Here is a 16654-nt window from a genome sequence, read left to right on the forward strand (position 1 = left end):
TCTCTGTCTGACTTACTTCACTCAGTAAGATAATCTCTGGGTGTATCCACGTTGCTACAGATGGCATTATTTAATTCTTTTTGATGGCTGAGTAATATTCCATTGTATAAATATACCATATCTTCTTTACTCATTCATCTGTCGATGGACATTTAGATGCTTTCATGTCTTGGGTGTTGTAAATAGTGCTGTAGTGAACATTGGGGGTGCATGTATCTTTTCGAATTATGGTTTTCGTGGATTTTTCAAGATCTCCTTATATCATTTCCTGTTAGGAATCAAACTGAAATTATAAAAGCAATCATTTGGATTACACTTCAGTCACCATTATGTTATCTATACTGTTTACTAAATTTGAGATTTCTTGGCCTTCAAACTTAGGAATTTTTAATCGAAAGAAGCACTTTGAGAGAAATTTCGGTTTTTTTCTTTCAGTTAAAAACCAGTCAGGAATTGGAGTTAAAAACCAGTCAGGAATTGGCGAAGTAAAACAAAATTATATATAAGGGAACATTTTGACCATAGAAATCATACAGTTGTGATACTAGTAAGTGTATAGTAAGTTTATTATTCTTTCTACAAATTTGTTCACAGAATTTTAGGTTAACGTAAACTGTTCTAGAAGTTTTCTGGCACTGCTAATCCCATGTATTGTGTGTGACAAAGAGCAGGATCAGGACTTGTGATTTAAGTTCTCTTCTTGGCATGTCTCTCTAGATTCCCTAGAGTCAGATCTTCTTTCCAGTAACCTGATCTAGTCTGTCTGGTTTCATGAGCTCTTCTGTATTAAATACATGTAAACAAGAGGAATTTTCAGTAAGATTGTTAAAATTTAGATGAAATCTTCTTATTTTACTACATAATTTTAGGTATGGGTGTTCTGTTTTGGAATTTAAACTCAGACTAATCATTTGTACTTTTTCTTTCACTCTTGTCAAAATCTATTACAATTTTAACAGATTTTTATTTATAGGAGATGAAAAATATAATACATTCCAGTAATGTTTATCAAAGATAATTTTAAATAGCTTTGGCTTTTTGGAATAAAATGGCAATCTAGGAAGTTGAGTATAATAAAATGCTTAGGAATAGTTATAATAATGAACTGTAATTTCATGCACAGAATTCCTGAAATTCACTTATAGGAGAACACTATAGACTCTTCTACCACCTTTTATCCTTATTGACCATATTCCAGACCTGTATTGGCTTTGTTTAATCTACTTTGCTCATCTAGGCTATGAGCAGTATTTAAGGTTAATTCTATATTTAAAATTCTAAGGTTCTATTTCTTCTCAAAATATGAAAATTGAGATTATGAAACAGAAGGAAACTGCTAGGGACAGGCATGTTTTTTGGGTCAAAGAGTGAAAGATAATAGTTTAACATGATAGAAGAGGAAAGGAATGAAAAATCCTAAGAAAACTAGGAAATACCACAACATAGCAGTCTGGAGTCATTCAGTGTAGAGTGAACAGCCCTTCACCCAAGGTCTGTGATATTTAATAGGGTGACCCTAGCCATTAGGAGTAGCTTAAAGGTGATGCTATATATCAATTTCAATGAGATAAAATATTAAATTAATCTATAAGTTAAATTTATATATTTCATAAAATACTTTTTATCCCAAATTAATAAAATTTAAAAGTCTAGTGTATAACATATGGTGGTAATATATTTATGTGGAATACGTCATTCTTTGATAAAGCCAGAAAATTTGATAAAGCCAGGCATGTGACTTTTTAAAATAAGAAAGTTTAGTGTTTATTTTCAGGTACCATGTAATACTATTTTATTTAATTAACCCAAAATTTTATATATCATTTTGTAATTATATGTATATTATATACATACATATATAGACACAATTTATACTCTGTAGTCCAATGGACATCTTAGTTGTCATTTATTTTTTATATATTTGGTGCTTATGCTTCTTAGACTTCTATGTTCTTACACATAGTTTTCCATTCTGCTATAAGCATTGAATCTTTAGGACTAAGTCCTCCATTCTGGACTGCTTCTGTGAGCCTCTCTAGATTCTCTCTCTGCCTTTCTCCATCTTTCTTTCTGCTTGAGCAGTATCCTATATAGACATCAGATTCCTTTTGCCCTCTTCCTTCTGATTCGCTTGGCCAGTTGCAAGCCACAGGGAGAGATGGATGGGAGGAAAATACGGTTAGGGTATTTATATTCCTGCTTACCTCAATGAAAACTCACCTGCAACTGGATGTCTTTTTCTTTCAAGGCCATCTTCTCCAGGTAACTCTCTTCTTCTGGGTCTGGTAACTGCCTCCTCACATTTTCTGAAGGACTTAGGTGTGGTAACAGCTTCCATTTACTTATCCCAGTATTCTGCATGAGACTGTTAGTTTTCCAAAGACTTTTTGGTAATCATTTAATGAGAATAAACTTTCCTTCATTTAGGATAAATGTACCTTGTCAGATTAGTGTGTATCATCTCTTTTTTGATGGAAAGCTGATGATGCACTTTCTTTCGTTGTAAAGCTGCCATTTCCCCCAGGGTCTCTTCATAAATGGGAGACAGAGTGGAAAGACGCTGAAGTGGGAATGGGCCTCATCTCACTTATAATTCCAAGTCTCACCTCCCTCTGCAACAGGGTCACCTAGAGTGGCATGACTCTCTCCAACTTCATTAAATGATTGGGGGAAAAAAAGAAAACTAAACTAAAGAGTATTATAAAATTTGAATGCAATAAGTTAAGCTAAATGCTAAATTTAACATTTGTCATCATCCAAGAGAAAGTAATTTAAAGAAATTTCTTAATTTAAAAAATTAAGTAATTCACGAGAAGCCAGCTCAAAGTGAAGACTTTTTGCAGAAGTCTCCCCTTGAAAACTCTGCTTTTGAATCTGCGTCTACCACTTAGCAAATCCTGTATCCTACCCCAAGGACTGACTTTATTCTAAGACCTTTCTTCTTGCTCTCAGTCATGTATATCTCTAAGTCTGAGTTTTTAATTCTAGAAAAATGCCCTGGTTGTCCCAGGAATGTAATCCAAAGCTAACTAACAGAGGTCCACAATGGGTTCCATCTAAAGTACTCACAGCAGGATAAGTTGCAGATACACAACTTGATGCCTCTGAGTTCCTTTGGAATCACATACACATATGCACATGCACACACCTACATACTAAAAACCAATTCCAAGACAGTAAATGCAATCTAATGGAGAAAAGTCCACCTGTTTCCATTGATACTCAAGTTCAGAAGAAACTTACCACCCCTCACATCTTTGAACCCCAGCTCCTTAAGTCATTGCAACTCAGGATGGTATGCATTTCCATTGATTGTTCTTCTGTTTCCTTCAGTACTTCTCATTTTCTTCTGTGGGACTTGCAGTGGTAGGTTTCTTTTCCCCTTGATATTTGTAATTGTTGTTGTCTTGAATGGGATAATTTTCCCTTACTTTGTTTTAATGTAGTCAGTTCTACTAATTTTACATGCTATTCGTATATGTGGATAACTCTTTAAACTCTTAACTTATGTGGATTTCAAATAAGTCCTTTGGATTTTCTATATAGGGCATTATGTCATCTATAAATAATTATAGTTTTTCTCTTTCTTCGTAATACATACACCTTTTCTTATTTTTTCCTTGACCTATTGCATTTCTAAAGACCTCCAATGCAATGTTAATAAGTACTAATCAGGGTTTTCTAAGGTTGAATTCTTTCTTGTCCAAGCAAGAGATTCTGCTTTTCTAAGATTTTTCTGTTTGACTGTTTCATCCCACTGTATGTATTTGACATACAGAATTTGTTATGCCTATTTGAATCTTCTCATATGCCTTTTTGCTAAATTACAGGTTCCAAACATCATGTTAAATACAAAAAATAATGCAATTAGAATTGAGAGAATAAAAATAACTGGATTCAGACAAAATTAAAATATTGTAAGATAATCCTTTTCTCAAAAAACCTGTAGGAATAGACGATGTATTAGTTTCCTATGCCTGCTGTAACAAATTACCACAGACTTGTGGCTTAAAACAACAGATATTTATTCTCTCACAATTCAAGAGACTAGAAGTCCAAATTTAGTATGCTTGGGCAGAAATCAAGGTGTCAACAGCTTTGTGCTCCTTTTGGAGGCTGTAGGGGAGAATACATTCCTTGCCACTTGCAGCTTCTGGTAGCTGCCAGCATTCCTTGACTTGTGCTTGTATCACTCCAGTCTCTGCCTCATCCTCTTCTGTCTGTAAAATCTCCCTCTGTCTCTGTCTTACAAGAACACTTGTAAGGGCATTTAGGTCCCACCTGGATAATTCAGAATAATCTCCTCATTTCGTGATCCTTAGTTGAATCACATTTGCAAACAGTTTACCATATAAGGTAACATTTCTAGGTTCCAAGGATTAGTGACAGATATATTTAGGGGTTACCATTCATCCCACTACAGTCTGCGCTCTGACCCCCAAAAGATTCAGTTCTGTCCCACTTGCAAAATATTTTCACATCATCTGAGTATCTCCAGTGTCTCAATCTGTTATGTCATCAACTCAGGTCAAAAGTCTTATCTGAATATCATCACCTCAGAGTCCCAAATCCTATCTTCTAAATCATCAAAATCAGTTATAGGTGAGACTCAGTATTATACATTCCGAGGAAAAATTATTCATTGTGAACTTGTAAAACTAGAAAACAAGTTATCTGCTTTAAACAGTGATGAAACAAGCATAGTATAACAGTTAGACATTCCTACTCTAAAAGAAAGAAAGAGTAAGATAGAAAGGATTCACCGGCCCCAAGCAATATGAATACTTGACTTGATCACATCTGCAAGAACTTTACAAGGTTCCAAGGATTAGGTTTTGATACCTTTGGGGGCCACCATTCAGCCCACTGCAGATGACATCATGAAAAATATTAACTTACATATAAAGAGAAAACCTAAATAAATCATAGAAATTTTTAAAAATGGTCATAATGTTGCTTCCAAAAACCACCGGGCCAGCAATTCACAAATGATTCTTTAAAACCTTCAAAGAACAAATCCTATGCATTATTAACTATTCTGAACCATAAAAATGGAAACCTTCTGATTCCCTTTATTAAGCCAACACAATAAATATCAATATCTGACAAAATCTGCCTGTGAAACAATCCCATTTGTAGCTATTGGTGTAATTTTCTTAAATAATATATTAACAGAGAGGACATTATGTAATTCGGACATTCAGGTAAAGATTGTCAGGAGAGCAAAGATTGTTTATTGCAGATGGGAAATATATTATGGGACTCTAATCTCATATTTAAAATTTCAAAATCTAACAAACCTCGGAAAACCAATTTTTTCCCATTATTTATTTGGTGAGATATATAACCAGAACTGACATGTTCTTTGTAGCGTTTATCTTTCTTTAAGTCAGTATTCGTATGTACTAGTACAGAAATATGTGAATTTTACAGTGTGTTGTTCCCTCTGGGTTTGTTATTTAATGTGTCACATATGCACAGTATAGCCTTTTTAAAGTCCCCAAAGTTTTAAATAGCAAAGCACAGCTGTCTCTAGGTACTTCATCCAATGCACATAGGAATTTATTTAATTTACTATATCAATAAACCAAAAGAGAAAATCATGTGAATCTCAAAATGATAACTATATTTCTATAATAATAAGAGCTAACATTTATTTCCTTGCTTTATACATGCCAGATGCTGTTTTAGCTATCTTCCCGGTATTAGAACATCACGTCTTCATAATAAAGCAGGTACTATTAGTTTCACTCCTATTTTAAAGATAGGAAATTAGAAACACTGATAGCCTGAACAACTTTTCAAGGTCAAAGATCCAGTTAATTTTAGAGCCAGGTCTTGAACCCAGACATTTTAACTCCAGAGTCCAAGTTCTTAACCTCTCTGCTATGCACATTGTCAGTCAGTATCTGGTGGTGATTTTAATCATTTGTCCATTCATTCAGTCAATCACAACTTGAGTGCTTGGTCTTTCCTAGGCTAGTGAAATGATATGATATCTAGTTCTGTGATATGGAAATGAATAAAACATGTCATGTCCTCATAGAGCTTACATAACCTTACATAAAGCTTAAGAGGAGAAGATGATTAAAAAGCTGCAAAAGAAAAATACATAGCATGCCAGATTGTGTTAACATGCTGTATGTTAAGATGGTAATTGATACGGAAAAATATATCAAGAAAGGGAGATGAACTCTTAATAAAATATAACTGGATGAATCATTTCCAAGCCTGATAAAAACTTAATTTCTCAAAAGTAAAGACAGCATTTTGATTAATAATAATATACTGCATACAGTCTCATTAAATTAAATCTGCAAAAGTGTACCAGCATTTCCATTTGGTATTGTTCTGGATGTACTATATAAAGCAATTAGATAAGAAAAAAAGACTTAGAGATGGAAATGTTTGAATGGAGCCAGAGCATGTATCATTATTTATAGATGATAGGACTGTATTCCCAGAAAAAAATGAATCAATTGAAAGGAACCATAAAATAACAGAATTATAAGGTTTAAAAGATTAATAATAATCAAAATGTTTTCTATATGAAACATAGCCAGTTAAAAAGATAAAATAAAAGAGGGGTATATTACAGTAAATACAAAAGTAAGATAAATATGTATGAAATTAACATAAATAAATACATTGGACTTAATATGAAGGAAACTTTGGCGCCCACTAAGAATCATATGAGAAAACATAATAAGCAGGAAAATATATCTTTTAAAAGATAGGACCTGATACTATAAAATATCCCAGTTCTCCCAAAATTTATCTATCAAATCAGATCTAATTGCAGTACCAAAGGATTTTGCCTGGGTATTCATAGCAAGGTAATTTGAATAAAAACGATGTCAAATTTTACCAGAAAGTACAAATCTTCTATATAACCATAAAACTTTGTAAAAGAGTGAAATAAATGGGGAATGTGACTCTTGCCCATCCAGATATGAAAATTGATTACAAAACTACATTTAAAATAGTTTAGTATACTGGTTCAGAGTAACAGAGATGCAGAGATGAAAATTTATTATGTAATAAATTGTGTCTTTCAAACAAAGAGGGACAGGTAAATTATTCAAAAACTCCTATTAATATACATAATATGTATTTTGGCAAAAATTAGGCAAGATTTCTACTTTTATGCCAAAATAATACAAAATGATTCAAATATTACACTGTAAAATATGAAGTCATAAAGGCCAAACATACAAAAAGTAGTAATATTCCTAATTCTGGAGAAAAGAAAGATGTTTCTAAGCATGACTCAAAACTCAGAAAGAAAATGTTGATATATCTGAAATATAAACATTTTAAACTCTACAAAGTAAAACAAAGTCAAAAAACAAACTTGTAAAATATTTGCAATGCATGACTTTGTCTACACTAGTAAAAAGCATAAAATGCCTGGGTTCTAGAGGCAGTTTCCTGTATTGAACTGTTAATTCCACAACCTCTTCCTGTATAGTCTAGAATGATTCTAAGATCCATAATCCTCAGATTTCTCATTCATAACACATATGTAACAATAGACATCTCATAAAATTTTGTATGAGGTTAAATGAAATACTACATGTAAAGCTTTTAAAACAGTGCTTTAACAGTAGTAAATATTTAATTATTATTCATTGTTATCATTATGGTTATTAATATAAATAAATGTTTCCTTAAGGTACACAGACAAAATGGATAATGTACTTGAATAGGTAGTCCACATAAGAATAAATATGAACAAAAGCATATGAAAAGATAGTCAATTTCAATCAACAATAATGAAAATTTATTTAAACAATTGTGACAACCTTTTAGCCCATCAAATTCAGAAACTGATAAACTTAATGATAACCAGTCATCTTACACACTACTAGTGGGAATATGTTAACTTTTTGGAGAATAATTTTTCACTCTATAATGAAATGTAATATTTACATACACTTTTAGCCAGGAATTCCACTTGAGTATTTGTTGTAAAGAAATATTCACAGAGCTGCATAAAGGTTGTGTAGAATTTGGTATCACAATATTAAACAACATCAAATTTGGTAGCAAAATATTAAACCCAAACCACTACCGGTAGGAAAATAGCTACATAAATAATGGCACATCCATTAAAGGGAAGAGGTTGCTGACATTAAAAACTACAGGAAAATACCTGTTTACTGATATAACAAGATGTCTGAGCTTTACTTATAAGTGAAAAAACCCCCAGTTTCAGCACAGTTTGTATAATATAAACCTATTTTTGTAAATATACATATGTGCATATATATTTTCATACATGTATACTTTATATATAGACAGTTTTCAAAATGATGGATGAGAAAGGATCTTGGTTATTATCTCTAGGAATTAAAATTGGGGAAATGTGAGACTCGCTTTTCATTTCATATACTTTTATATATATTGAATTTTTTTTAACATTACTTTTATTTAAAGTATAGTTTAACCAAAGAAAAAGATCATAATCAATTTGAGAGCTCAGAGTTCTTCAAGGGAGACCCTAAGCGCATATTCTCTGAATACCTTTTGGAGGAATTTAATAGAAAAAAAAATTCCTTGAAACCCTTGAGGTTGTGCGTGGGGTGAGTGTGGGGTTGAATGCACAAATGGATTTCCAGAAACTGCTCATTGCTATTTTGGAATTATTGGACAGCATAACTGAGAAAATATACTAAAAGCTGTGAGGATGAATCAATTGGGATGGAGCTGGGAACATTTATTGTCTGTACCAGAACTTTCAAATCGTATAGTTTCATCAGAATTGGCAGACCTCTCTGCCGAAGCAGATGGTGCTGGCTCATAAGGGTTAAGGTTCCAAGAAAGGATACCACTGCATATTTATTAGGATGGTAAAATTAAAAAGACTGTCAAGAGTTGGAGTAGATGTGGAGTGTTGGTAAAGATGTGGAGTAACTGGAACTCTCATACTTTACTAGTAGGAATGCAAATGGTACAAGTACTTTGAAAAATAATGTGGCAGTTTCTTATAAAGTTCAATATACACATACCGTATAACTCAGCGGTCTCCTTCCTAAGTGTTTACCCAAAAGACATAATCACACATGTCTACAAAAAGAATTGTGCTGAAAAGTTCATAGCAGCTTTATACATAAAAGCCAAATGTCAGCAACTAATGAATAAACAGATTGTGGTATACTTATTTAATAGAATACTACTTAGCAATAAAAAGGGACAAACCACTGACACTGGAACAAATGGCTGAATCTCAAAAGCATTATAGTAAGTGAAAGAAGCCAGACATAAGAGAATACTTTTAAATTCCATTTATAGGAAATATTAGAAAAGGCAAACTATAATGACAGCAGATCAATGATTTTTAAGGGTGGAGGAGTGTTTGTGTGTGTATATATATACACACACATGCATGCATATACACATACGTGTGTGTGTGTGTGTGTGTGTGTGTCTGTGTGTATATAAATGCAAATGGCCTTAGGGAACTTTTGGGGGTGATGGAAATTTTCTGTATCATGATTATGAAAGTTGTTATTGATACCTCTGTCAAACATTTAATTGTACACTTAAAATTGCTTTATTGTATGTAAATAATACCTCAAAAATTCAGTTGGAAATCTTTAAAAATATTCAACAAATAAAACACCACAAACTTCAGCTTTTGAAGCTCTTTAGCAAATTGCAATTATTAAAGGAAAAAAAGCTCACACACAGGAAGACATTGTGGTTTATCCATCCAAAAGTAAGGAGGAACTGAACTATTTCAAGAAATCAATGAAAATTCATTCGTCTAGCATACAAGGTTTAATTTTAAATTCCATAATTGCATTTTGGAATAATTCTTGATAACACTTATTTGTAATTAGCTAGATTTATATTCTATCCTAAAATGGAATGAATTGAGAAGATATTTAATTTGGTATAATAACAGTGCAGTTTCCAGAAATACAAATTATTTGGCAAGTTTTGTAAAAATATTTGTCAGAGAAAGTTTCTTTAAATGGATTAAAAAATATAGTACCTATGACATATTTAGGCAAATATATTTTACATTTCAAGAAAAAGATTAGTATTGATAATGTCCTCCTCTTAGTAGAAATCACTGTATATAGGTATCTCACCACTTTTATTTTCTCAATTTAAAATGTTATGATCCACAGAAAATAATAAAGTTTTTCAAATTAATAACTTAAAATGCAACTTTGGGGATTTAGGGTAAGTTTATGATAAGCCCTTACAGGAAAAGAAAAAAATCAGTCTTTAGAAAAATACCAGTGCAGAGTATTAAAGGCAGATGCGGCTAAGAGGCTGATTCTCTGATATATGTATACTGTGTGTGTGTGTGTGTGTGTGTGTGTGTATACACACACACATACATACATATTTGCATATATATAAATTAACATACAAATTACTACACAGACTACTTTGAAAATGAACATAATGGGATTTATTTTTTTTGCTTTAATAAAGATGGATATGTTTTAGTTCTTCGATCTGATTTTATTTTTTAAATTAAAATGAAAGTATAAATTCAGGAAATAATAAAACCAAATTGAGAGTCAGTAAATACATCTTTCAAATTTATGCAATTCAACTATTTTTTAGCACCCTCTTTTTACTTTAAATAACATTCTAGTATGGATATAGAATATATGAACACCCCAGCTATAACAGAACACTACTGCAATTGCTATGCAGAATAATCTCAGAAAAATCTCACTACAATACTATAAAGGGGTATCAGTATCCTCTTTTAAAGATAAGGAAGCTGTGACTCATGGTAAATAAGCAATTTGCTCACAATCACAAGTCTTGGAAGTGAAAGTCTGTCCGAATTCAAAGTTTATCCGTTCTAGGATATGAAAGTGATGCCAATTTAATTTCTGTTTCCTACAAACCGCAATGCATAGAGACTGAAAGGGCAAAGTTTATGTAAAAAACCAACATTACTTTAGCTTTTTCTTATTTGGTCTCTTTTTAGAGACCCGTTAGTGCCCCTGAAATATGGCTGCTGGATAAGTTTGCAGGGTTTGGCAGTTCTCTTTCAAGCCTCTTGGGGTTATGCCAAAAGGACAGGGTCCCATGGGAATTTGGTCTGAATTTTCATCCAAATGAACACCTGCTGTCATTGTTCCTTATCCATTCTGTAGTCAGCAAGGCCAGCTCTCTCTTTGTGGTGGGACCCATTCAACACAAGGAAAAGGCATACCAGTGTTCCTCACTAGTTTTTATTTTTCCCCTCTCTTTCCTACGTGATTCTTTGCTGGAGTATCTTGGAGATAGAGGAGCTAAGGTTAAGTTTATCTTTGGCTATTTGGTGTTCTGTATTTCTAGGAATTTAGGCAATTATAGTCCAGTCTACATAAATGGTCTTCTTTTGATACTCTCTCTTTCCTCCTTCCTCCTCTCTTTTCCTTTCTCCCTCTCTCTGTACTATTTGTGTTGCTTTGGAAAGGAAGAGATCTGTTATTGCAAAAGTGTATGCTTATAAAGCAAATTATCCGACACAATCTACTTTTAAAAGTTTCAGTGCTATAACTTACAGAAACAAATAATTCAAGCAGAGGTAAATTCAATGATAGTCTCCCTGTGGATAACTAATATTGATCATTCATTCTTAGTACTTGATTCATATTTCTTTACTTTTGTTTAACTGGTCTGTTGGATGTATGCATTTAATTATAAGGTATTCCAGATTGATTTTGAACCAGATTAGGGATAAAGTCAAAATAAGTGATTTTTAAAATTAATGATAATGCCACATAATATACCATACTCAGATTTTTTCTATAATTTCATACCACAGTAAGACAACTGCACATTCTCAAAAAAGTATATTTATGACTTATTAGTGAGAATTTTTTAAAAAGGAAGAAACTCTGTGAGTGGGTTTGAGAGCTATTGAACCAATAAAGGTGAACACCTTGATATTCTTACTTAGCAAACCAGGAAATTGACCACACATATATAACAGAGTTATATCTTAGGATATCAAACCATAGAATTTTTAAATAACTTTTTTATTTTACAAGTGTTGTTTCAGTACGCACCTATCTATACCTTTGTGTCCTTTACACGTGGATTAATTCAATTACTCAACAATTTTTAGAGGATAAAATTGTACAGAAAACACTAGAGTTCTACCACAGCTCTATCTTGCAGGGAAAAGCAGCTCCCGGTCTGCCATCTGCGGCGGGCATTGGTCCCTCTCTTGTTGTGCCTCATGCTTTGTTATGCATGAGTAAGCACATTAGCCTTTTCATTTCATTCATTAGACTTTTAATCCTTGATTAGTGTTTTCAGGATTCTCTCAAATACACAACTTCTTTATTTCCTTTGTGTTTGGTTTTTCTTTTTCTTTTATCTCTACTATGAAACGAAATTAACCGTTAATCGCTAAAATAGCCCCATTTCCTTTGAGATTACTGGTAAATATATTAGTTTCTCATTGGAGTGATTAATCATGTGTAGATGAAGAATGGGAAATTATCTCCTTGCTTGGAATAACAGGGCCAACTATTAAAAGTCAGCAAGAACAGTCTGTACTTGAAAAGCTTGAATCAAAGTATTCTACCAATCTCACATGTTGTGTGATTCTGTATCATAGAAACTCTGAATGAATTTCCTAAAAGGGAGAAACATCCATTAGGGTGCAGAACTGGTGCATTTGAGGTCTCAGAGTTCAGTTACACTTGTCCCCAATTCTCCAAAAATAAATTTTTCCCTTTGTTGTTTTTCTCCATTAAGCAAGATATGTCAGAAAGTGGCTTGTGGAATGAACAGTTAATAATTACACATCCAGTACACTCTTAGCCAACTTTGAAGCCACGTATTATACTTACCTTCACTAGATATGCACCCTCAAATTATATTTTTACCCATAATTAATCTCAAAGGACTAGGAGCTTCTCCACCTGATCATTTCTCCACTTAAGCCATTCTTCTAGTTTTTGTGTAACAGTATTTTCAACTACTTTTTTTTTTTTTTTAATTTATTTATTTATTTTTAGCTGCATTGGGTCTTCGTTGCTGCGTGAGGGCTTTCTCTAGTTACGGCGAGTGGGGGCCACTCTTCGTTGTCGTGCACAGGCTTCTCATTGTGGTGGCTTCTCTTGTTGCGGAGCATGGGCTCTAGGCACACGGGCTTCAGTAGTTGTGGCACGCAGGGTCAGTAGTTGTGGTGCACGGACTCGGTAGTTGTGGCACATGGGCTTAGTTGCTCCGCGGCATGTGGAATCTTCCCGGACCAGGGCTCGAACCCTTATCCCTTGCATTGGCAGGCAGATTCTCAACCACTGCACCACCAGGGAAGCCCCTCAACTACTTTTTGACATTTATGTTCATATGAACTATCTTAAACATACTTTAAGCATGAGGCCAAAACCAGTTATTAAAGGAGATATATAAATTAAATAGAAATCAATTCCTAGAAGTAAATATGAAAAATAACCAATGGTGACTAAATCACACTTGCACGGAATTTATGTGGATTACACATTTCTGCCTAATTGTAGAATATCTTTGCAATGACATTGTTTAGGAAAAGTTGATTTAAAATATTATTCTTCAATTTTTTTCTCTTTTAATCGTTATTTCCACAAGATAATAGGATCATAAACTGTCTTGTTTTTTGTTTCTGTTTCTCTTCTTAGGATGCTTCCATTGCACACAGATTCCACATCATGAGAGAAAAACACCCAGAAAAATTCAATAGTAGGTAAGATAACATATTATAATTATGGTTGCTGTTGATGAACTATGTCATAAAAAGGATCACTATATGGTATAAAGAATTTTACATATAATGACTGAATAAGGCTTGGTGTATGTGTAAGTATTAAGACAACAGTGTAAACGAATTTGATTTTTCTTGTTAGGTTTTAGTGAGGTTATAATGCGGAATACAGTGTAGTCATATCTAAGCCCATTCTTATGTGATGAGAAGAAAGATTTCAAGTGTAAGGTGAAAATAGTACCTTATTAAGATATACTGGAAGTCTTTACATGGCTAAATATGTGAGGAGTGATCATCCTAAATCCCAAGGAAAAACACGAGGCTCTGATTGGATCATGCTGAGTAACTGTACATTACGTAGGTATCATACAAGACCTCTCATCTTTGTACTGTCAGTCCTATATTGGCCTCAGCTAAATGGAAAATAAACCAGAGAAATATCAATGCTGACAAAAACTACTTTTAATGACTTTTTCTTCACAGTGAAAAAGCCTTGAAAACCAAAATATGCAGAAATTATTTCCTCTAAAATGTAGATGTTGACTTTTTTCTGATATTCAGGGAAGTAGAGAAAGCTTTGGCTTTGTTATCTTCCCCATTTCTAGAAGGAAATATGGCTCTCTCCACCCCACTACCCAGGAAAAATTGGGCAGAAGCAGTGAATCATCTTTTGCTTCAGTTATACCCATTTGTACTCTGTTCATTTCACAGAGGTACAAAATCATAATCAGCATTTATATGCAGTTATTTAAGTGCTTTATATATTAATGTTCAAAGTCAAAGGCCCTGTGGTCTCTGTATTTGGCTAGATTGACATTGTACCATAAATGTTACAGAACACATAAGACAACTGCTCCTGGAAATTCTTATGTTTATTTCAGTTTTGTCATACACTGGTAGATTGACATAGTTTTCTTCCATGTAGTTTCATAATAAATAAATGCTGTTAAAATGTATTTTTAAATCTGTTTTAGATTTTTCTTAACTATAGACTTTAGTGTACTACTTTATACAAGAATCATCATATTAAATAGTTTCATGGTTAGTGAGACCCTATCTGATTTTTCATTATATTGATCTATTTAAATGTTTTAGCAAGACATATGAAAACTTATTTGTAAAATGTGCCTTAGGTATTGCCTTAATGATAAATCATGATGCTATGGTTTGCTCTTTCTTTCATAGTTCAGACATCTATGATTTTTGTTTTAAGGAAAATGGAAAAAGTGTATAATGAATATGTGTATGTGCACATAATATCTTGAGAAGGATTCACAAAAATCATTTAACTTTGGTTTCTTCTGGAAAAGAGAACCAAGTGGTTGGGATGGATACTGAATTTTTATTGTACTGTTTGAATTTTATGCCATGTATATTACAAAATTAAGTCAAAAGTAATTTCATTAAAATTTTGCACCTGTTTTCTTTATATCTAGAATAGACACTTTCGTTTTACAAGATTTAATTTTATTTCATGAAATCTATGAAAAAAATTGACGTAACAATGAAATTATATTCACTTTGTAGTATATTTCAGCACTTGATGACCCACCCACCTTGAATGTTCTGGAAATGAACATATTTATTAATGCACATAAAGCCATATTATAGAATCAGCTATCCTATGCTTACCCCACTGCCATTCTGTGAAGCATTCATGTGTTGATATTCATATATTAAAATAGGTTTCTAGCAAAAAAAAAATGCTATTTGAAAAATGCTGCATGCAGTGTGCCCCACCAGGAGTTTTACAGTTTAAAAGCCCATTAAAGGAATTAAGAAATGCTTAAGGGGGAAAATTTTTGTCCCAAACTTATTCAGCAGAGGGAGGAGAGAAGAGAGAAGGAGGGAGGGGAGAAAACCAGGGAAACAGAGAGAAAGAGAGACATGGGGGAGGGGGAAGGGAGAAAGGAGAATTAAAAATATAGAGTAGTGTATCAGTATGTTTAGGTGATGCTCAAATTTGACAGCCTATATTTAAGAATGCCAATACTTATGATCCTCCCTCAAGTATAAAAGGTAATCAGTTCTGTTCTCCAGAATAATTTTAATTCTTTTTAATAAGACTTCTGTTATTTACATATATCTATTTAAGTTTTTATTATCAATTGCAGTACTAATTTATGACATTGCTCACTGCCCAACATGTGGTTAGATGCCATTTACTACAATGTGTTTATATACCCCGATGAATTTATAAGACGTAAAATTACATCTTAGTGAAACTTACTTGTAAATTTAAGTCACAAGTAGGTCTTGCTTACATAGTTTAAAGGGGATATTTCATTTGGAACAGTAATAACATAGAAAACACCTTCTAGATTGTTACAGGTCACATGTTTCTGTTGTGAGTTCAAAGAATGCCAGGTATATCAGTAGATGCTCAGTGAATTATTGCCAACTGTTTTTTAAGATAACAATCAGCCCTAAAATTATATACATCACCAAGTTAATTATCCATATACATTTCAGTCTGTACTTTTGTAGGTTGTCTTCACTCAGAGCTACAAGCATTTAGGTAATTCTCTGAACTGCAATACAACATATTCAGATTATGAAAATGTTCTAATAAATTTCTATGAGGAAGACATGCCAGATATTGTGCACAAGCAGTTTCATACTTACAAGGACAGATTTCCAGATTTCAACATTGAGACAGGTTCAGCTATAGCACTTTCATATTTTCAGGAATTTGCAAATGGATTTTTTTAAGTACTCCGAATAATGGTGTTTCAGATCAGATCTCTTGTCACAATAAATCACACGCCATTAATATTATCCTCTAGCATGCTCACCTTGAAATTCATTTATATTTTAAAGAACATGATGTTTCTAACATTATCTTAAGGAAATTAATTACCAAAATATATAGTTCTGCTCTCTATGCTTCTTATGACAGAAATTGAAAGAACTGGGAAAGATAATGATTTTTCCGGT

At 32.9% G+C, this 16654-nt stretch overlaps 1 protein-coding gene across 3 annotated transcripts in view; it reads left to right on the top strand.

Moving 5' to 3' along the window:
* The window catches only part of DGKB (diacylglycerol kinase beta), a 943764-nt gene that overhangs the window by 618894 nt on the left and 308216 nt on the right, over positions 1-16654 (top strand). For all 3 annotated transcript variants that reach the window (XM_082398294.1, XM_082398295.1, XM_082398296.1), the window contains one exon: positions 13635-13699. In XM_082398294.1, coding sequence (XP_082254420.1) covers positions 13635-13699 — 65 coding nt within the window. The remainder of the gene's footprint in view (positions 1-13634; positions 13700-16654) is intronic.

The sequence above is a fragment of the Balaenoptera borealis genome (assembly GCF_965194805.1).
Source record: "Balaenoptera borealis genome assembly, chromosome: 7".
NCBI lineage: Eukaryota > Metazoa > Chordata > Mammalia > Artiodactyla > Balaenopteridae > Balaenoptera > Balaenoptera borealis.